We start from the raw sequence: 22,776 nt of genomic DNA, 5'->3' as shown, positions 1-22,776 counted from the left end.
GACAGGTCTTCTCTTGACTTGAGACAAGCCAAACTTAATATCCTGTTGGCTAGAAATGGTAGATCAGAGTAGATCACTGCTCTAAGTGTTATCTGTTAGTTGTATATTCACATTCCTTTCTGAGCAAGAAACAAGAATTCCAACGACAAGAATTCAGAATTTAGGTGAGGTGTTGCTCTTGTAAATCCCTTGACCTAGCTTTGCTAGCTGCAGCCAGGTGCTCCCACAGTGACAGCCATTTAATTCCCTTTGCAGTTCTGGAGACAAGGCCATAGAATGGCTCTGTCTAGGATTGAATGTGGTTCCTTTGATTGTTCCTTGCACGATACAGTTTTTATTTTATGGTCCTTCAACACACATGGGCAGACTTTCCTCTGCACGTGTACGAAGCTAAGTGGAGTAAGCGTGCTGGAAGGGGAGTTGTGCTCAATAGGGATGTGCTTGCACAGTGGAAATCCAGCAATGGTTTTGATGCAGGAAAGCGTGTCACATCAGCCAGGATGCTGATTTGTCCAGATCTGTGTTGGTATTGCCAAACGCCATTTAAATAAATAATACTGCAGGACAGCATGCTGTTCCTGAGCGAGATCAGGAACAGTGTACGCAAAATTCCTTTGTATCTCTGTGCTGAACAGATAAAGAAGGACAAGTAAATTGTTTTATTCTCATCAGAACACTTAGTAAATACATTTAGTTCTTGACTCCTGTGTTAGTCATTTCTCCTTCACCCTACCTACAGTTTTATGTTCTTCATTCAGTAGATTTTCACTGATACAGCCTTTTACGTATACTAAGCAATTACCTTCTTTATCCGACCATTTGGCATTTAAATGTTGTAAATCCATTCTACAAACACAAACTAAAGCCAGGTTTAGAGAAATTGGCAAATTCACCTCTGATCCAAGCTTTGAACCTGCAGCAGCCTGGTCTCAGCAGCTGTATTACATCTTCTGTTAGCAGTGGTTCACCTGAATATTTTGTGTCTTTTCCAATCCCTATCTCACATTTTTGAAGAGCACAACTGCTAAACTCTTATGTTTTGTCATTCCATATCACAAAGCAAACATTTGAGAACGGTCTACATCTGTTCCATTTGGTTTCTTCTTGCACCAATTCATCCAGCCCCAGTAATACACCTATCTGGAAATATCTTTAAGAAATTATCCGGTAAGAATTCTCCAGGGCTTTTTACTTCAGAGAGATTCTCGCAGCATGGGCCTGTGCTAGGAAGTGGGTTAAGCAGAAAACAGTACAGCTAGTATACATTAGAAAAAGAAAATGGGTCAGTAACTTGACTTCTAATGCTTCTTTTAACAATACCAGTTAGCTGGCTGTCTAAGAAAGGATCTGACAATATTTTGCATGTAAATCTTTTTCAGGTCTAATGTTTTTGAATCAAAGACAGCCCATCTGTGTTTACTTTGGTTGCTTGCTTTGGAGGCGGGTGGAAACAAAGCATGTACACGGTGCTCGGCTGAGGCATTGTAGAGGAAAATACTTGCAACACCTGGGAAGGAGGAATATGCAATTCTGTAGATCTTTGTTGTAAAACTATTTCAACATCCCACCCAAGCTTAGCCTCTGGTTTCATAATGTGTATTGTTTTTCTGCACATTTTTTCTTTGATGGACTCTCTTTTGGCAGGGGGTGGTGATGATAGAGCTGTTAACTTCAATATGCATTTGTCCCTTCTGTGAAGTACTTGGATACGCTTGCAACTTGGAAGGGCTTTTGTCATTTTTTTGTTTGACAGAAAAGCTTCGTATTGTTAAAGAATGCAGAAGGCAAGCTGAAAATAAATGTCCTTGCGTAGGTGGAATGGGACTGGAGTTTTCAGCTCTTGCAATCTTGGGTCCCTTTTCTGCTGGAATGCCAGTTGGGTTCGTGTTCTTCGAGGTCTGAGGGTGTGGGTGGCAGTCGTGTTTCTTTATTTGCACACTGTTTGAGAATGAAAGGACAGCTCTTGGGCTGCACAAACACCTTTTCAAGCTTCTTTTGCCATATTCATGATAATAGTTACCTCCTCTAGTTCTCTCCTTTTGTCATCCCTATTTGCTGTCTTTAGTTTTGTGTTCTTCTTCCAGCTTCACCATTTTCCCTTCTCCCCCCTCACCCATTTCCTCTTCGGTTTTTCTTTCCCTGCCAAGTCACTCCTCAGTTTCATTTTGCATGCTGCCTAGAATACTTCTTCCTGAGTCTTTTCTAATTCCCTTTTGATTAGATTTTTATTTTCTGTAGATATTACATATGCAGACAAGAATGCTTAGAATTTTGACAACTGTTGGATGGCTTCCTAGCTATCGAGGATTTATGAATGCTACCAAAAATTGTCTTTAGGATTATGCACAAAGCTCCTGTGTTCCAGGGCACTTTGCACATGCTAAACTGGATTCTCGAATCAAATATTGTTCAGGTAGAATGGTAATAACACTGTGAAGGGTGTGTCTGCTATGGTCCAAGTGCTTTTACGGCACGAGCAGTGAATAATCTGGCAACAAATGGATAACAATAAGAAAAATCAGCAAGAATAGGATCCCGTTTCATAAGGCTGTTAAATAGAAATGGAAAATTTTCTGAGCTAAGACTAACATAGTTCCAGTGCTGTTACCTACCAGCAGATAATAAAATGCGGTTAAAAATACTGCTAAAGAAACATTGCAGCTTAATGCTAGTTTTCAAAAAGCTAACACTTACAAAAAGCCCTATTTCACATACTCTCAGTAGTCTTGTATAAAGAGAAGTGTTTGGAAAATATATGGGTTCTCCCCAAAGTGTTAACATGACTTCTGGTGCTGTGACCACTCATAAAACCTTCAGTGGGGTGAGAACACCAACAAAACCGTGCTATTGCCCCAGAACTTTAACAAAAACTCAAAAGGGTGCAATCCTAATTCCTGTTTCTACACGGTATGTTCTCATGTGCAGAAATTTCTGGGTCTGCTGGTTATTTCTTTACTGTGTACAGTCATACCAGCAAAAATAGCCTGTAGAACATTATTAGCATCTGCTCTAGAAAATCAGGAGGCTTCCGTACAAAGACATTGAGATGATTTAGGATGCAAGTAGTCATTGTGATAGCTTTGATAAAGATAGGTATTGGCAGAAGATGCCAGCGTTTTATCCATTTGTTGGGAGCCTAACTACTTACAGATTGGTTTCTTTATATATATATAATTGTATTCTCTCTGTACAGCTGACAAACTTCCTCTTTTTGCATCTGCTTCCTCCCATCCTGATGCACTTCATGCCCATCCATGACAGAAATAGGGTTTTGCAGTTCTTCATTTGCTGCATTGGTTTTACAGCCTGTGCTCTGGGGAGCAGTTCCGTGCTCTCAGCCCCTTGTGGTTGCCCCAGGAAATCCTGTGAAGCACTTTGGCAGTTCCGAGGGGTGATGTTAAGGCTTGCCTGTTCTGCAAGGAACAGGCAGAAGAAATTGATCTACCCTATACTGCAAATGTAAAGTGCTGAATCTAGGATTTCGGGCAGCCAGGGGACAGAAAGCATTTCAGAAAAGACTTGGGCAGGGCAGTTAGCTTTGTGCCCTTGTCACAGTCTTAGCTGTATGGGTACCGTTGTCATTTGTAGGTAAAGGGAAGGGATTTTTTCCTCTGTTTGGGAAAAAGTTTGGGCTGCCTGGAGAAGACAAGGCTTGGAGCACCTCTTACCAATGTTCTTACGTATCTGGTGGGGGGAGGTAAAGGAGGCAGAGCTAGACTCTTCTCACTGGTACCTAGTGAAGGTACCACAAGGTGAAACACAGCGAATGAATGCCTTTTTTGCTTCAGTCTTCACTGCTAAGATCAGCCCTCGGGAATCTCAGACCCTGGAGACAGGAGGGGAAGTCCGGAGAAAGGAGGACTTTCCCTTCACAGGATCAGGTCAGAGATCATTTAAGTAGTCTTGACGTGACAGGGCACTGGGACAGGCTGCCCAGGGAGGCTGTGGAGTCTCCTTCTCTGGAGACATTCAAAACCCACCTGGATGCCATCCTACGCAAGGTGCTCAGGGTGATCCTGCTTGGCAGAGGGTTGGACTTGATGATCTTCAGACGTCCTTCGTCCCTTCTGTGATTCTGCAATACCAAAAATTACATTACAAAAATTAAAATGCTTTTTTAATTACATGAATACTGCAGCTAAAAAATCTGTGTAAGGAACTAAATTTTGTATAATTTCAGATTACTTTAGCATTATGAAAAAGTACTCTCCCCACTCCCCAGGCAACTTCTTAAGGTCAGAACCTAATTAACTAAAAAATTATTATTTTTTTTTTACAGTATATTCACTCCTCAGGCATAATTCACAGGGTAAGTGGAAACAATATGAAATATGTTTATGTTCTGACAATGTGACTGCAGTTTGTGTATAAGCACAGTCTTAAGTCTGCCTGAACTTAAATTTATAGTGTTTAAGTTTGATTGTGCCTTAGGTTTCTTGTTCAGTAGAAACAAAAGGTGGTGTGGCTACATCAGCACAAGTTGGGCACTTTAAGCTGGACATGGAAGCAGTGCAAATTGCCAGAATAAAGCAATAAATTGATATTTTCATTTCTGTAGTGGCTGTGATCATGAACTAACTTTACAGTTGCTTAAAAATTTTCCAAGCTCTCTCTGGATGATACTTGAAGTTCTCAGTTCCATTGCAGCTCTTTGCGCCTTTGTTTCTTTCCAAAGCCCCTCTGACCTTAAAGCATTTGTACAAAACAGCTGGATGACTTAAAAAGTTCAGAGAGAAGATTCCTCTGAAAGTCTTGTTTAGATTAGATCTTGTTCAGGGGGGTGGAACTAGGTGATCTTTAAGGTCCCTTCCAACCCAAGCCACTCTCTGATTCTCTGGTGTTGTCCTAATGTGGGACTAACTAAATGTTTGCAAAAGCTGAGGGAGAAATTATTTCTGATTTTTTCTTCCTGTTTATAACTGTGAATATATAAGTCACTGATATTGGAAGGACTTCTTAGTCATTGAGACATTGCCCTTTGTTGCTAAACTTAGAAGTACACTTCTTGTACATCATTAGAAGTCTCTCCAGTAGTTAAAGAGGCATAAGGCATTTTTTTTCAATGTTGTAGTCACCATTCAATGCACATTTTTTGCTAGGAAATTCATTTTCTCACAGAAGACAGTACAGGCTCTTATGTAGAATCCTGTTTGATTCCATCAGTACTTGTCCTAGGTATAGCAGGGTATGTGTGGAGTCTTTTAAAGTATACTTTCATATTCAATGTGTATAATCCAGAGATAGCAGAGGAAATGTATTTTACTTCATCTCTGTATACATGAATCCTTAACTTTCTGGTGTCATTATTAAATGCAGCAAATTTATGTCCAAACCTGATGCACGTTAAGATGAATGAGGTTTTTTACTGACAAGTATTTTCTCGGTTTCTAACTACTAAACAAAAAAAAAAAAAAAGAAAAGAAAAAAAGCTGATTTGTCTGGGGGGAGAACACAAGGGAAAAAATCTTATTCATATTCAGGTTTGTGTGTTTGCTTCTGTTATTTATTACATTTAGTTTTCTAATTCAGATTTAAAAGATTGTTTTTCATGTTGCTGTTCTAAATAATTGTAGGAAAGCCACTTAGCCTAAATGAAATAAATACTTTTAAAGTGTGCTTTATTCTATTTACTGTAAAAGAAATAAATAACATCCATTTCAAATGTGATTACAGGATCTAAAGCCGGGAAACCTGGCAGTGAATGAAGACTGTGAATTGAAGGTAGGATATGTTTATTTGAAAAAAGTAGCCAAATGTATCAGAAAAACACCCCAGAATACACTGAGGGCAACAGCTATAGAAGTGCTAGCCAGTTTCAGTGGTAGATAAGGATTTCAGTCCGCAAGCTCAGAGGAGAAGGAAAGAGATGGAGAAGGAATGGAGAAGGGAAGAGAGATCAGATGGACAGTGGTAAACAAAAGTGACTGGAGACTGATCTTTGTAAATATTTTCCCATTTGTCTGACGTCAGTTGCCACAAGAATAATTATTTGAGAAATAAATCCCTGAACACTGAGAAACTATTAGCCTCCATTTGTATGTCCTTGACTGAAGTCAGTGTATGTTTCATACAACTGGCAGAGCTGGTGATCAGTTCTGAGATCCTTACAGAGCCAAGCACAAGGAGTGGCTGTACCACAAATCAGAAATGTTGTGCGGGATGTCAGAGCTGAAAACTTCAAGTCCAGGTAGGGTGCCCTGAGAAATTAGTACACAGAGTTAATAGGGAAGAGCTAAGAATTGATGCCAGGATGTACAGAGGATTGCTGGTAAGGAAGTCAGTGCCACAGGCTTTATTCGTGGTGTGGTTCGAGGGATTGGTGGCTTCAGTCCTTCCAGCTGGGTGACAAACAGTGTGAGAACTGAAACTGAACTTCTTCTGGTTTGGCGTTTATGTGGCAGTCCACACAGTAGCTGTGGGCCCATGCAAGTGCGTGGGTGTAGCTGTAGTAGTCAGCCTTGTCGAGAAAGAATCATGTCATGGTTACAGCCTTATAAGAGCTGTGATGGAGAACTATTTTTATGACATGTTGCAGCTAATCACTTCAGAGAGGCATAGGAGGAATCAAATAGTGCTCGCTGTGAACAAGAACATTGCATTTCTTAGAACGTAATTCCTTCTGCACTGTTAAAACTGACAGAATCAATTGCATGTAGACTATGGTGTATTTCATAGAAGGAATACACCAGTTTTGATTTTGCTCTTAATTGAAGTAGTAAGAAAAAAAAATCATTGAAGGGAGACAGTTACTCATTCATCTTCCTGTAGTTCAGCTATTAACTTTTTTGCTGGTACACTCCAAGACAGGTGCACTTTATGGCATATCTTCTATTACCTGGTTGCTGCTTATCTGGAGTGGGGGAAGTGTTGGCATAGACCATGCCTCCCTTTGGCTTCCACCTGCCTGGGCTTCCATCCAGAGCTGGTGGAAGGATGGTGCACGCCCCCACCCATTCACTCCCAGTATGGAAAGCTGGCATGCTCTCCTGGAGACTGGGACTGTAGCACCCATTTTGGAAGGTGCCTGTCCTGCCACTCCTGCTGAATCTTCCTTGGAAGTGTTCTCAGTAAATTCCATTTGACTAATAATTCTTCTGAATGTTTGTCACCTCAAGCCTCCTTCTAAATCATCGAACTAAAATACTGAACCTGAACTGTTCTGATTTTATTACTCAGGTTCTTCTCTGTGTTGGAAATCTTCCAAAGTCTATTAGAAAGGGTATTTGTACTTCAGAATTAATTATGCAGTGTGCCCTGACCTAGCAAAACTGCATCTATTTAGCTGTGTAGAATGAATTTGTTGGAAAAAAAAGCAAAATGTTCATTATCAAGTATGATAATGATCTATGTAGTGCTCAACACTGCTCATTTTAGGATTATAGTTTATTCTCTGAAGTGTGGAGATAGGGGCCTCAGACTGCTTTCAGTCCTGTTAATTCTGTTCTTGTATTTTAAAAGATCATTATTAATTTTCTGGATTTTTTTTTTTGCCACCTATTTTCTCTTAGCTCTATCTAAGGGCTAATCGGAAAGTCTAAACAGGGCTTTTCAGTTAATTACGAAATCAAGCTATGTCTTCTGTCCTGTGCTTGAATCATGACTGGCATCTACATCCCCATAAAACAACAGGAAATTCAAATGGGGGCTTTTGTGTCCTGATATGTAAGTACACTTAGGTCTTATGGCCAAGGCTTTCTCCCTAAAAAAGATCAAAACTTTCTGGGAGTAGCGCTGTTATGTGAGAATTCCAGCTCTGAATAAATACAAAAAGTCTAACTCTGCAAATGGGAAATACAGAGGAAGATCAGAAGTTGTGAAGCACTCCCTTAATTAAATAAAATAGAAGTTGATGCACGAGTGCATAAACGTTTTTTATTTTTAGCATCTAACATACAAATTATATACTTGCACGCAGCTGTTGTAATGCAATTGCTTGCTCTCTAGAGACTGAGGAGAACAGACCTGAATGTTCAGGGTCCCATCTTTTCAGAATTTCCTTATTTCAGACAAAAAGACATTGTCTTTCTGGCTTGTGCATGGGCAAACTGTGTGTGAGTCCCAGTGTAGTAAAAAAAAAATCTAGAAAAACCAGTTGTTCCCTCACTGCTCCCCATCTGTACAATCAGATTATGAGATGCAATGCAGGTCTAAGACATTCTTTCACGTTCACTGTATTTCCTCACTTAACACAACTTATTTTTCTGTTACTTTGGACATTTGTAAGCTTCTAGATAAACTGAGGCAAATAATTCTATACCAGGACGTGATTTAGTGAAACGGCAAGGAGAAGATGTAGCGTTAAGCTTTAGTTTTTGTTTCCTGACTCTCAGGGCAAAACTACGCAGTCCCTGGTTTCATGGTAAGTTCTGGTGTCGTAGACAGAGGAAATGTGCTCATTTGTAGCTAGGAAATACTGGTCGTCAAAAGGCAACTCCAACCTATAAACAGAAAGCAAATTATAAAATGTTGAGAAATGTGCATAAAAATGCCAGGGCAGGGATTTCGCTGTGATCTCTCTTACACTGAAACAGTTGGTCTGTCTTTGGGTGTGAGCATTCCAGGTGTAAGACATAGGAGTAACCTCGTCCTGTGAGCACACCTGAAAGCCAGTTTACACTAGCACAAAACCATCCTGCCAGGGTTATCCGACCCTTTTTCCCCTGTGTCTGTGAGCCCTGCAGCTTTCCCTGCATCAGCTCCAGCAGCTGTGTGGCTGTAGGCAAGCTGGGACAGTTCCTTGAATCCATAATTAGTTAATAAATAATCAGCTTTATTTTTCAGAGTTCCCCTTGTCAGATTCTCTCACCTGCCACACAGGACTCAGAACAGTGACAGTGGAGAGTACCTTAGGGGAAATCACTGCCCTTTTTATAGTCTTGAAGTTACAAATTATTTTTGGTATGGTTACTGAAGGCAAGTTTGGAAATTGAAGCTTGCTGAGTAGAAGGGGAACTTATTCTTGAGGGTCCATGGGGTATTTGCTCTGTCTTTCGTAACTCCTGCATTATAAAAGGGGTTTCAACTTGCTTTGAAAATCTCGTTAGAAGTTCTAGCTGAAAACCTGGAGATCACGCAGAGCATGAGAATAAAACTTTTTTTGTGAAAATTGTTGTTAAATGGTAGCATGCTGATAATAAGTTCTAGCAAGATACATTTATTAATGAGCCTAATTAATATTTTAATGAAAAGAAATCCAGAAGTTAATGCATAAGGCACAAAAATCCTTGCTTCCATTTTCTGCCTGTATAAAAATACAGACCCAAATTCTGTCTTAGCTGTCTCGAACTCCAAATGTTCCAAGTCTTAGTTTGAAAAAGGCCTAAAAAGCTGTGCCAGACCAGCCTTTTGACAGGCTTTTGACCTGCTACACGAGGCTTTGTTTGCTTCCACCCCTCTCCCTCCCTCCCAGTGCTACTGGGAAGATGCAGTGTGTGTTGTATGTGTAGGCTGTACATGAAGGTGTGTACGTTGCAATTGCAAATATTTTGAGAACAGTACCCAAAGTTTTGAGGGGGAATTTTGTCTGTAATCAACTGTTATTTTATTGGCAAGAATAAAAATCTCTCCCTTCGCATCTTGTTCCTTTTTTTTTTGTTTAAATTGCTAGGTATGTTGTCAGTGGTTATGGGGAAGTTATGGAAATGATGCTTTGAGTGTGGCAATAAAGATAAGCCATGACCTTTTATACTCCTGATCTGTGAATGAAAATACAATTTTCCTTTCTGTTAGCACCAGGGAACGATGAAGCTGCCATGTTGAAAAGTGAAATATTTGAAGATGTTTAATTACAGTGAGAGCATTACAAACACATCACTCTACCATAGTAACGCACAGGTGCTCCTAGTAAAAACTTCTGATGTGTCAATATATATATGGAGCCTGCTACACATGGAAACAAATGGCCCTTCATGCAGAACTGCTTATCTAAGTATCTGCATAGGATGATTCATTTTGAGTAGACTTTTCTCACCCAAGACACCCTGCTTCTTGTCAGTAGCATGAACTTGCTGATAAGATGTGAACTGACTCATTCCAGGAGTGCTGCTCAGTGCTGGCCATGTCTTTTGGCACCATCTTCTGATGGTCCACACAGGTGGGCCTTTGTGTTAGCCACTTTTGTAGAGGTTGACAAAAAGCTGTGACATTTATTTGTAATCTTCCTGCCGTTTACATTGCTATATCTAGAGGTAAGTATCAGAGTCTCAGAAACAAGCTAAATTGTACGTAATCCTTTAAAAAATTGTACTAGCCTTGCATTTCTTACAGAGGGTTGTTCTGTAGTTGAAGCAGTAGATTGGAAGTCAGTGGGACTAAATAATGGTCACTCCCTACACTTTATTCAGACTTTCAACATAACCTAGAGAAAGCTTTCCCTTGTAGGAGTTACTCGTAAGATAAAGATAATGATGCCTCCTTACTTCAGATTATTATTGGAACACACTTTTCAATAATTGTGCCACTTGAGGTATCAGAATAGTTGATGGGTGCTTTTCTTTTAGCTCCAAGAAGACACAATAGCCATTCCACAGCTAGGAGTGAATGTGACCAGTATCTTCTGATTCATGAATTGAAGAAATAATTTTTTTCTTTACTGGTTTTACAGGTTTAAGTATTGCTATGGAAGTATCTAACAGGGAAAAAATTGTAAAGCTCCTTGCTCCTTCTTTCTTGCTTCTTAAAATGAGAACAAGACGCTTCAAGGAGAAAAAGATGCAAAAATAACCCAATCTCTGCAGGAAGCTCCAAGTCCTTTATTTTCTGCATTTTTAAAATTTGTTTGAAATAGATAACTGGCTCATCTTGGATGTTCTTTGTGCTTCACTACAGATTCTGGATTTTGGATTGGCCAGGCATACAGACAGTGAGATGACAGGTTACGTGGTCACAAGGTGGTACAGAGCCCCAGAGGTCATACTTAACTGGATGCATTACACGCAAACAGGTCAGTATCTCTTTCACAGAATCACAGAATTTCTAGGTTGGAAGAGACCTCAAGGTCATCGAGTCCAACCTCTGACCTAACGCTAGCAGTCCCCACTAAACCATTTCCCTAAGCTCTACATCTAAACGTCTTTTAAAGACCTCCAGGGATGGTGACTCCACCATTTCCCTGGGCAGCCTGTTCCAGTGCCTCACAACCCTTTCAGTGAAGAAGTTCTTCCTAACATCTAACCTAAAACTCCCCTGGCTCAAAAAAGCTTTGGAAAAGTCTTAATAGAGCTGACGCATTCAGTGAATCAGGCAAGTCCGTGGTTCTGAAGTGAGTGAGAAATTGGAGGTGGACGTTACAATTTAATTACGAAAATCTTCCTTGTAGATAAATTGCAGACAATCATTTGGGGTTGTGGTTTTGGTTTGGTTTGTAGGATTTTGGTTTTTTTTTGTTTGTTTGTCTGGTTTTGTATATTTTCTAAGACTCACAGAAAGTTCCAACATGGTTGGAAACAAGCCTGCTGCACAAACTTGTGCTCTGCACTGACTAATCATTCTGCAAAGATGTGCTGATTACAACTCGAACAGACGGGGAAATGGCAAAAGGGGGCAATTTAATGCTGGGATAGAAGTTTTTGAAAGCATGCAAAAAATACTTACCACATGCATGTGCTTGTTAGTGAGAAACTGATTCTGCCTAATACCAGATTATCTTCTGTTTGCTAATCAGAAAGCCTGGTAGTTTTCCCTGCACTGTTTATCATACTCTGCAAGGCACTCATTTATATTGTACCAGGCTGTAAAGGTAAACATTACACTTCTTGAAAATATATTTTAAATTAAACTTTATCTACATTTAGATGGACAAATATTCAGTAACTTAATGCCACTGTTGATTTTTTTTTGCAGTTGACATCTGGTCTGTGGGCTGTATAATGGCTGAAATGATAACAGGGAGGCCTCTGTTCAAGGGAAACGATCGTATCCTTCCTCAGTGAATTTATGACACCAATATAAGAAAATGATGAGAGGCACTGATGTGATACAGTAGGTCTGTTGAAAAACCGATGAGCATAAATTGAAAATAATATTATATTGGATAGCATCTTGTTATTTAATTAGTTATTTGGTATTTGTATGAATTTTGCACATGAGCAAATTAAAACTCATTACCAAATGTTTTCAATAGAGAGAAAGAGATCATTAGGTAAAAGGTTCAGTGATAATAGAAAAGGTAAATATTGATTTATTTATGTTTTTTTAGTTTCCACACCTGCAGAGCACACAGATAAAGTTCTGGTGCAGTATATGGACTTACGTGCACATGCTAGTCCATTTCATGCTTTTTGAGACTTTTATCAAAAACTGTTATCTAAGTAATACCTAGTACAGTATTTTAGATTTACAGAAAATTTGGTCGTATCATTTCATTGCTGCAGAGTTAAGAAAATAATTGAGATTCAGCCCTACTTCAACATTAGATGACACTTCATTGGCAATAGTGGTTGTGACAGACCACTGAAGACAGCATTAATAGAATACAGCAAGAATTTTTAATTGTTTTGTTTAACAGTTTTGTATCTTTGACAGTTCAGCCTAATCATTTTTCACTGCTTGGAACCTTGTGTTCCAGTCAATAAACTGCTTATCTGCAAATACTTGATTATAGAATCACAGAATTACAGTCGTTTAATTTGGTTTATGTATATACTTCAGTATTGTGTGTATGGTTAGGGCTTTGTTACACGGATTGTATTATTCTTGTTTTGTGAGGTAAAACATAAAAAGGAAGACTGCATTCATAAAAAAAAAAAAAGGAACTATGGAAGAGTAGAATGGATGGAATTATTTCAGCTGTAAAAGCTTTAAGTATGCATTAGGTCTTAACAAGAAAATAGTAAAATGCATGCCATAGAACAGCAGCTGGCTTACACGGAGCATTTCTCAACTAATGCTAACCTTCGGCATTCTGGTACGTAAATAAGGAAATGAGTCATAATTTTCAAGTTCTCCTGTAAATGTAAGAGTGGAAAAACTCATATTTTAGTTACATTGGATTGTGGGTATTTCAGAACTGTTGGATGAAATTATGTGTCCTGTGTTATGAATAAAATTACCCTAGCATAATTATAATGGTGACCTTCAGGCGTATGGATCAGTATGAGCTGTTGTCAGGGAAATACAGCTTTCAGTTCAGCTGTGTGTAGATGAATATTTAAAAAAAAAAAAAAGTGATTTTTGGTTTAATATTCTGAATAGGTTACCCTCCTAATTTGGTATGGTGGTGTGGGATTTTTATTTATTGATTTATTTATTTCATCAGCATGACCTGCCATTTGCTTTTTTCTTCAGGGGTTGGTGGAATCTGCACATACTTTGAGCTCTGACCTAGCTTCTAGCATCTCACCTGCTACTCTCATTGGACTAGCAGATGAGGTACAAAGCTGGTCTCTACCCCATTAGCCTCTAAATATGATGTTTCTTCTTTAAAACAGCTGGTGTTGTTGCTGATTTGTTCTGTGCTGGTTTAGGACACAGAAGACAGCGAGCATACTGATGCCTAATCCCAATTACTGATCATCAAAATATCAGCATGTGGAATCAAGCTAAGCAAGTAGGAAATGATGAGGAAGGGAATTATTTTTTTCCCTCTTGAACTTGCTCAATGTAGAAAAGCACTAACAAAGACTGGTTTCCTCTGATTTTTGTTTTGTTTACCATACTACCCAGTGTTCCCTGAGACCTTTCCTGTCTCTGCAATTGCTTTAATCCCTCTTAGTTACCTAAGTTTTGGGTAGAGTAGGGCAATGCATACAATACGTGTGTTGATTGTTCAGATACTCCAATACTTTTCAACTGCTCTTGACCAAAAATATAGAGGAGGCCTGATGATGTTAGAAGAGTTTGCAGATGATTCAGTTGTGTGTTCCCAAGTTTTATAGTTTATTCTGGATGCTTTCAATGTCTTTGCCTTTTGGAAGAAAACTGGTGAGCTTTAACCTCATCTTTTGTAAATCTTCTGTTTAGTTGTTGTATTGTTATTTTTGTTTTATCCTCCAATAGCAAAGAAGCACAATTTTTGCAAGTTTTCCCATGGTGAAAGACTTTGTTCCTTATTTCTGGTATTCAGATCTGGACCAACTCACAGAAATAATGAAAATAATGGGTACACCAACTCAAGATTTTGTGCAAAAACTGCAAAGTCAAGATGTGAGTATTCTGCTTCAGCAGTTTGTTTTTCATGTCTTCATTTTACCTAAATTATTCTCAGTTCTTAAACTGGCTGAGATAATACGTGTTGACTACTGAAATTATCTATGGTATCTGCCTTACAATGCTTTTCACACCCTAAATAACTACTGAACATTAAGGGGAAATAGAAAATGATCAAAACACTGAAAAATCTGTATATTTAAATACTTCAAAGTATGCAGTGTGGAGCATATAAACAGTTGAACTGATTCATTACCTCCTTTACTGGAAATGCACTGAAAATATGAACTATTCAGAGGACCCAGTCGTTCTGTAGGTGTCTCTGACTTCTGCTTTCCTATTCCTGTGTGGATGTCTTTCTAGAATCCTTAAGCTCCTACTACAAAGAACCTAAAATTAATCATTAGGCTAACTGTACAATTTAAATACTAATGAATTACTGTAAAAGATACACTTCTAGAGAATATGATGCTCTTTCAAATGATGCATACATATTTATTCTAATTAATATATTAGATATTGAGCAGTGGTAATGGAAACTTTACATATAATTTCTTAATCACAATTTTAAGGTGTGATTTAAAAATGTTTCTTTCAGCAAGAAGGTGAATATAATCACGGTTTATGACAAAAAAATTCCATTTGTAAAGGTGCTACCAAAGCGTTATTAAATTTCCTACTAAGCACATTAAGGAGGCAAAGTTCTAATTAATTATTCATGTTTCTTTTAAGGCAAAAAACTATATAAAAAGCCTCCCAAAAGTCCAGAAAAAAGATTTTGCATCCGTCTTGAAGTATGCGAATCCTTTGGGTAAGACACTTTGTATGGATGTGCACAATTTGTGTTGTTCTTGTGTTTGCATTGGAGGCAGCAACAGTGTCAGTCATGCGATAGGTTACGTGGTGGTTCTCGTGCTATTCTACCTCTTGCTTTCCATAATTCATAATTTCAATTCTAGTGGCTGAACTTTGCCAAGTTTAGAACCTGCCAGGAATCAGATGATTCAAAAGAGTCAAAAAAATAAGTACTTTGTGCTTTAGGCTCCAATCCAGGCTATGCTTAATGGTTTTACTGGAGCAGCTTTCCCAAGAGCCGTGGGGATTTAAATATATGTAATAAATTTTTCTGTGTATTATATTTAAAATATAATTCTGAAAGTTCATTTTCATCTACAATAGAAATGCAGGCAAATAGAAAGCTGACATTTTAGTCATGGAATGAATACGTCCCGAGAAACATCTGTGCATTCCTGCGAAGAACTGGCTTGTATTTGGTGGATATAAACAGCTAGAAGAATGTACCAAGCGTGCATGACCTGAGGCAGCAAGAGCTCTGAAGTGGCTCTGCCCAAGCTTTATCCATTCCCCAATGACCTGAACACTCACAAAGCCAGGCTTTATTAACATATAAATTAGGATAATTGAGTTTTCTGTATTTAAGAAGTCAAAATGATATATTCAGACACAGTGGGCTTATAAAGCAGCTCTTACCATGGCTAACTTGCTGGCCTTCTTAGCTGCAACAAACTCTACCCATTTCCATGTAAAGAAATTTCTTCCTAGCACCTCTTTGGTCATCTGGCTTCTCCTTATGTAAAGAACAATTGCTCGTGGTCTGGGAGAGAAGGTTGGAGAGGCTGGACTTGTACTGTTAGGTGGATTGTTGGACTTGGTGATCTTAAAGGTCTTTTCCAACCAAAATGTTTCTGTGATTCTATGAATCCACAGCGTGGCAAGTGGGTATTGTAGCATCCTGGCCCATGCTGCTGTCCCTTTCTCCTTTCAGGTGCTCCACCCAACTCAGAAATACCCTTATAAGACTCTTACAGAATGAACACCCAATGGTTCTGCTTTGTAAATCTGTCTATATGCTTAAAACATCCCCAGGACAACATTACTTTGCACAAGCTGGAATCAGTGGCATGATTTGAATGCAATGTTATTTGCCGTTCGATAGCTGTAAGCCTTTTGGAGAAGATGCTGGTGCTGGATGCAGAGAAGCGAGTCACAGCAGCTGAGGCTTTGATGCATCCTTACTTTGAACCAGTTCACGATCCTGAGGAAGAAATTGAAGCTGAGAAATACGATGACACATTCGATAACATGGATCTACCACTGGATGAGTGGAAGCGTGAGTTTAGTTTTGTGATGTTTTCAAAAATGGATAGATAGAAAGGCCATCCAAAAATGGGAATGTTCTCCTTTCCAGCTGGCTTTGTCTGCTTTTAAGGGAACAGAACAAGCAGGCAGCAGTAAGACAGAGAAACACTGCTGGTCAGCCAATGTTTCCTTTTATCAAGTCCTCCAGAAACCATCACCAAAGGTTTTCTTCTCTTCCTCCTAACAATGGATCCTCTCCTCTCTTTCTCCGTGTGTTTTCCTTCCTATCTCCTGCAATGCAGGAAAGAAACCATTTCTGTAACGTGTTCCTTACAGTGCATAGGACAGGGTGACAGATTCCTCAACTGTTTGCTCTATAGGACTGCAGCTGTTGCTGGCCTAATTTTCAGTTAGATGTTTTTACTCCCTGAGAGAGTCTGTCTCAGCAGAGATTTAAGTCTGAGCCTAGTTTTCATCTTCCTTCAGAGTTCTGTATTTTGGCTCTGAGATGAGGACTTGATTAATAATTCTGCTGTGCTCCTAGTCACAGTAGTTTACTTTCTGGCCATATTGTCCATGGTCGTGTAATGTCAGTGCTCACACCTCTTGAAAGCATCCCCAAGATTTTAGTATTGGGCTACTTCTTCAAAACTGAAGTGGCAAAATGGTGGTAAAATGATCCCTGATTTCCTTACTTTTTGTACTCTTTCTCTTTTTTGCCTGAAGAGGTCTCAATCTTCTTCACCTTGATCAGGACCTAACCATGCTGGGAGTTGCATCTTGCCTCATGTCTGTGCAGCTCCTTTTCTGACCAGACAGCAACGCTATGTTTCTTCTGTTGTTTTCCAGGTATTACCTATAAAGAGATACTGAACTTCAAACCACCACTAACATCAGAATCAAAGGAGACAGCAGTGTAATTGTATGACCTGGTCTTTTCAGAACTCAGAAGACAGCAGGAAAGTTGTAAATGTTTGTGATATTTCAGGTGTATAAAACTTTTATAAATAAACTGGATGTAACCTGTTTCATCTCCACTGTAAGAAAGAGCAGTGTCTTTTACCCTGCATGTGGAAGTGGTGCCTCTGGGATTAACATCTCTGAACTGTCGAGAAGATTATTTCTGCCCACAGCTTCTCCCTTCTGCATGGAAGGATTCAGACTGTGATAATCCTCTGCCATCCTTGAAAGAGCAGGTAGGGCCAATTCTTCAAATCAGACATGAGTACAAGTCAGCACTGTCAGCAAGTGGAGATACAGAGGATGTCAGTGATGTGCAGCGTCTGCTCTCCAGGGCTGTTGAACCATCCCAAATGTAAAAGGTATCAGTGTGACTTCCTCTGGAATATTTCACCTTGATGAGCTGGAACCTGTGGAGGTTCCTTTGTCTTGTCTGACAACCAGGCCTGACAGATTTATGCAAGAGGCAAGAAGCAGACAAGTGTCAGTGTCCTATTTTTTTTAAAGTAACTGGTGTGGTAGGACAAGATTTCCCAAGTTCACTAGGTGAGCAGCCACTTGGTAAGCAATCATTTTCAAGAGTTACAGTGTTTTTATCTCAATACGGTGCAGTTTCTTGTATAACAGACTGGGGATCAAAGATTTCCAGGGAGAAACTCTTTTAAGACATTCTGAAATGTTGTAAGCTCTCTAGCATCTTAGTGTAGAAACAATCATTGAAAAAGTGCATCTTCTCAGAGGACATGCTGATTAGCTAATCAGCAGTGCTGATCCTGAAAATCCAGCAGCACGCAGGTGGCATTGTAGCAAATAAAACGAGGATAAAAATATGACACTGCAGCTATTCATGCAGCAAGCTGTCTTGTTCTTGGTGTGTGGAGGTGTCGCCAGGTGCAGAACAACAACCGTTCTTTTTTTCAGCCTTCTGAAGTCATCTTACCTGGGGGGGAGCCCTCAAACCTTCTGCTGGGAGGTACCTTACAAGAAGGAATCAGATTCCTGATGACCTACAGGGGGATGCCAGATGCTTCACGAGCTCCTGTTACTGTCTGGCTTCATTTATTGTATTTTCCTAGGTGCTTAGTTCATAATAATCTCTCAGACGTGGGAAAAATAAATTGGCAAACCTTTGTTGCAGAATTTCTTTGTGAGGTCACTTCTCTTTGTTAAAGGTAATCTCTTTCAAATCAACTGCTTGGACATGGATTATTCCCAATGCCATCTGCTGTTTGTGGTGTGTTGCTGCTAAATGAAACGGTTGTGAAGGAAGACAATTTATATTGTGGGTAATAATTGAAAAAGAACTAACAAATTACTTGTGGTTTGGGTGGGTGGTTTGTTTGTTGTTTTTTTTTCTTTAATAACTAATTTAAACCAGACATTTAATCAAGGCATCGTTGCTCTGTTTCTTTCCATGAATGTTTAACTTAAACACCTGTAAATAATGATGTTTGTTTAAAAATTATTCACAATAAGCATTGATTAATGGAGACAGGCACCTAGAGAGACTAAATGGTAACAGAAACCTTGAATTATTGATGTACTTGACAAGTTGTTAAAAACTGTAGGTTCAGGAATGCATGATAAAAAGCAGTGAATGCAATTTGGAACAAAACATTTTTCCACCCTGGAGGTCACTGAGGAAGGCACAGTTGGGGCACCCCCATTTTGCACTATTGACTTTCTGCTTGGGCTACACTTTCTTGTTAAATAGGAGCTTTTTCACTTACTAAGCGTTTTTTAAGATCATGCATCATCGTGGTCCTCTTAAAAGTCATGGAAGAAAAGTGGCTGTTGAAATGAGTGGGTTTTGATAGAGCCAGTCAAGGGCTGGAAAGAATGTCAAAACTTCTTTGGAAATGCCCCCTTCATAATTTACATGGAATTGCAGCATCCTAACTTGTAGCAAAAGCCTAAAGTCTTGAGGTAGTGCACATGGCTCAAATGTTAATCAGGCTTTAAGAGCTTTTTTTCTCCATTGCAAACCTAGTTTGCTTTTTCTTCATAAATTCTTCAGTGGGCATTTTACACCATACACGCACCCTAGCTCTAGTGAAATCAAACCCTAAAAACCTTAATGGCTATGGGGAACTTTGCCTCTTTTAATCTGGACTTCTTTTAGTCTACTACTGCAGAAGCAGCTAGCCCACATGAGAAAGAGATGAGAAGATAATGTGAGGTTTCTCTCTCTGTCTGGGAAATACAGAACTCCTGAAATAACTGCGGAGAAGACCTTGGTGGATGTGCCAGAAAAGACAGACGTACTGCTGTGCTGTCTAGTCAGTAAACAGTATGTAAGGACAACTAACAAACACGGGAAGTTTGGTACATCTTGGCGTGATGGTGCTGTGAGGAGACCAGAATCTGAAGAGACTGCTCAAAATAGCAGTAGAGATTATTAGTAAAATAGCTCATCACGAGAAATGTGAGCTGAAGGCAGAACCGTTTTGCATGGGAGGCAGCTGCTGCTTCAAGGGGAGAGACAACATTTCCTAGGGTTTTATTTGCTGTTTCTACTGGTGCTAAGCAACTCAGGAATAAGAGCCCAATTTCTGTTTGCCTTAAGGAGAACTGTAAATATGTTCTGCATGCACTTGAAATGTATTGTCAAAAATAAAGGTTGGGGTTTTGTTTCTTACACAATAATGGTCTTATTCCCTGTGTATATTCCCAAATGTGTAATCAGTACTGAAAATACTGAGTAATTTCAGTATCTGGGGACTGCGTGAAACCTCAGACTGTGGGGACATTTCATGTAATATGAGCTGCTGATGTAGTTTACTTTGGAAGTCAGTCAGACCACAGATTCCAAGCTTTCTCCCCTTTTCCAAGCTGCACGTCAGCCACGGGGCAGATTTGATTGTACTGCTGCCACCTGATGAGTTCCTAGAGCATCCTGAGTGTTGCCAGACGTCCCTGCTTTGTTCTGGAGGATGGGATTCACACGCTTAACCACCGCTGCGTCCCTCAGCTTGGTTTTAAAGGCCAAAGTCAGGTTGACAGCCACCAAGCATATACACCTTCAGGTTGAGCGGGGACCTTCGCCTTGAAAACCTACGTGCCTCCCTGCTTCGGGTTAAGATCGTCCCATGAAGTGTCCATTGCACTGAAGACTTATTGTTCATGCTGAGTTCCGGTAATGTGATGGTGTGGGCCAGACGTGGCTCACCATTTCACTCCTGGATTGTTTTCTGTTGTGTTATTGGGATAACGCTGAGGTGAGTGCTAAAATGCGTCCTGCAAAATGCGTTCAGGAGATCTGCTTCACTGTTAATTTGGAGCTACCGATCATACGAGCTGAGGGGGATTCTTTTAGCTCCTTACCTTGTGATCTGCTGTTCACATACAACTACCAGATGCTTCTGGTCTGCTTCAGCTAAGGTTATGTGGAAAAACAGCATGTTAGATGCTGGTGTTCACTGCATCTTGCCATGAATTACTCCCCTTAGGCTCTACATGGTCCATGCAGATACCAAGGACTCATAACACCCACTGTCTGCTGACTGATTTTCCATCTCTTGAATACATTGTAGGGCAACTGACTGGAAGCCGAGTAATACCAGGGGTGGTTTTATGGACTACAGCACTTAAAATCTCCTAAGCAGTTTTAAGAATTCAGCAGGGTGAGCTGGAGAAAGATCAAGAGAGGAGGACTTCCACCACGCAGACATCCTGTGCAACCTCATGGACTACCAGTTAATGAGCAGCTCTTGTGCGCAGCTCTTGGGACTGCTTATTTGTGGTGATTTGGGGTAGTAACATCATGGGCTAAAGACTGCCTTGCCATCTAGCAGCCGCTGGCAGCTCACAGGCACAGGAATGATGCATGCTTTGGAGCCACCACAAACAGCATTCCTCTGCGAGGAGGTAAATGGGGACAAGGGAAGTATTGAAGGATTCATTATTTTTGTCTGCTGCTGTTCTGCTCTGCAAGCAGAGTTCCCTAATGCAACTTCTCTGCCTTTCATTGAAGCATGTTAAATGCACAGTTATCTTCAGGAGGCAAAATGCAGCAACCAGTGAGGCAAACCAAACAAAATGTGGTGAAAGCAATTGCTCAGGTCCCATGTGAGAGCTCTGCCGTGCTGCTGCAGAGCGCCCTTTGGGCACGTGCGTGGCCAGGGCAGGGAAAGGTCCTTAGGGACATGGTTTAGGGGGTGATACTGGTGGCAGGGGGTGGTTGGACCAGATGATCTTGGAGGGCTTTTCCAACCTTAATGATGCCATGAATGGCTCTAGCATGTTCGGGTGGTGCCCGCAACAGTGGGACTCCCATCAGGTGAGGCTCCTGATACCAACGCCACCAAAGGCTGCTACTGTCGGTTCAGTCTGGTGCTAATGAGAAACCCACTGATTACTGAAGCAGTAAAATTACACAGCTCGTGGACACCTCAGGCATTTAGTCCACCAGGGGCCTGGGTCAAGGGAGCTTTTCTGTGGCATTTCAGAAGCTCTGTTTGTACACAGAAGTTCCTACCTCCCAACAGCACAGCTTGGCATCTGTCCAACCACGATGCTGTTCTAGAAAACTCCTGAAATTTATGGTTTTGAGTCAAATTTGAATTGTCTTTTATTTTTTTTTTCTATAAAAACGGCAGTGTGCTACTGCAAGGAGAGAAAATACGGCTGAGAAGTCAAATCAGGAAAACATGGATGAAGGTTTTCACTGAAGCACCCCCCCTCTTTCAGGATCTAGGGTATATTACGAAATAACGTTCAGTTCCAGGGAATCCAAATTGCTTCCCAGAAAGAGCCCTGAGCCATGTCTGGAGCAACCGAGCCCTTTCAGAGCATGAACTCTTACGAATCCCGAGGAGATTTTTCATGTAATGCGTAAAATTAACACAGTACAAGCTTGCAATAAGGAGAACATACACAAAATGTCTGCTAGTCCTGAAGCCGGGCACTTTTTAAAGAGGAGGTTAAAATATTGATGAGGGAGACACAAAACTACAGGGAACTCACCAGAAAGCATCATGCAGAAGGGAATGTTGAACTGCTGGCATGAGAGGATGGATTCCGGCAAATATTTTATTACATTTGAATGTTCACATTAAATGTAATACATCTGCAGTGGGTGTGTTAGCTAGGGGGTTTAATTCTGAATTTCCAGGCAAATAAATTAAATACTCATCGTAGGGTTTCATTGTTCCAGTACTCTTAACCTTTCCGTATCATTACTGCCATCAATGCTGCATGCCTAGGTGATCTCCATTTCCCTGTCAATGTGCTTTATCGTATGGGCTTTATGCCATTTTTCTTCATGTGGTACCGCTTTCATTCAGGGAATGGCCAAGGCTTCTCCAGGAACACATCAGGATGGGGCTACCAAAAAAGTTTAGTGCTCCTGCCCCCAGCTCTCGCAGAAGGTGGCGGGTGTGGGGAAAGGCAAGGCAGGGTGCAAGACATGAAAGAACTGTTTTATGGTTGTGGTACCCAAAATGCTCCCCAGAGGAGCAGATCCTCCACCAAAGCCTCCTGTGACGGTTCCCCGTATTTAGCCCAGAGTCCTCAGCATCTGCACCGGTGCCAGGAGCGTCCCCAGGTGATGCACTCCAGCTGCCTGTGAAA

At 40.4% G+C, this 22,776-nt stretch overlaps 1 protein-coding gene across 1 annotated transcript in view; it reads left to right on the top strand.

The window, feature by feature from the left end:
- The window catches only part of MAPK12 (mitogen-activated protein kinase 12), a 31,756-nt gene extending 14,138 nt beyond the window's left edge, over positions 1 to 17,618 (top strand). Inside the window, exons 5-12 of the mRNA XM_032188548.1 lie at positions 4,280 to 4,309; positions 5,674 to 5,721; positions 10,828 to 10,942; positions 11,842 to 11,913; positions 14,063 to 14,142; positions 14,878 to 14,956; positions 16,103 to 16,276; positions 17,095 to 17,618. Of these exons, the coding sequence (XP_032044439.1) occupies positions 4,280 to 4,309; positions 5,674 to 5,721; positions 10,828 to 10,942; positions 11,842 to 11,913; positions 14,063 to 14,142; positions 14,878 to 14,956; positions 16,103 to 16,276; positions 17,095 to 17,165 (669 nt within the window). The 3' untranslated portion in view covers positions 17,166 to 17,618. The remainder of the gene's footprint in view (positions 1 to 4,279; positions 4,310 to 5,673; positions 5,722 to 10,827; positions 10,943 to 11,841; positions 11,914 to 14,062; positions 14,143 to 14,877; positions 14,957 to 16,102; positions 16,277 to 17,094) is intronic.
- Positions 17,619 to 22,776: the final 5,158 nt, after the last annotated feature.

This window comes from Aythya fuligula, chromosome 1 (assembly GCF_009819795.1).
Source record: "Aythya fuligula isolate bAytFul2 chromosome 1, bAytFul2.pri, whole genome shotgun sequence".
NCBI lineage: Eukaryota > Metazoa > Chordata > Aves > Anseriformes > Anatidae > Aythya > Aythya fuligula.
This window is presented reverse-complemented; position numbering and strand designations above follow the sequence as displayed.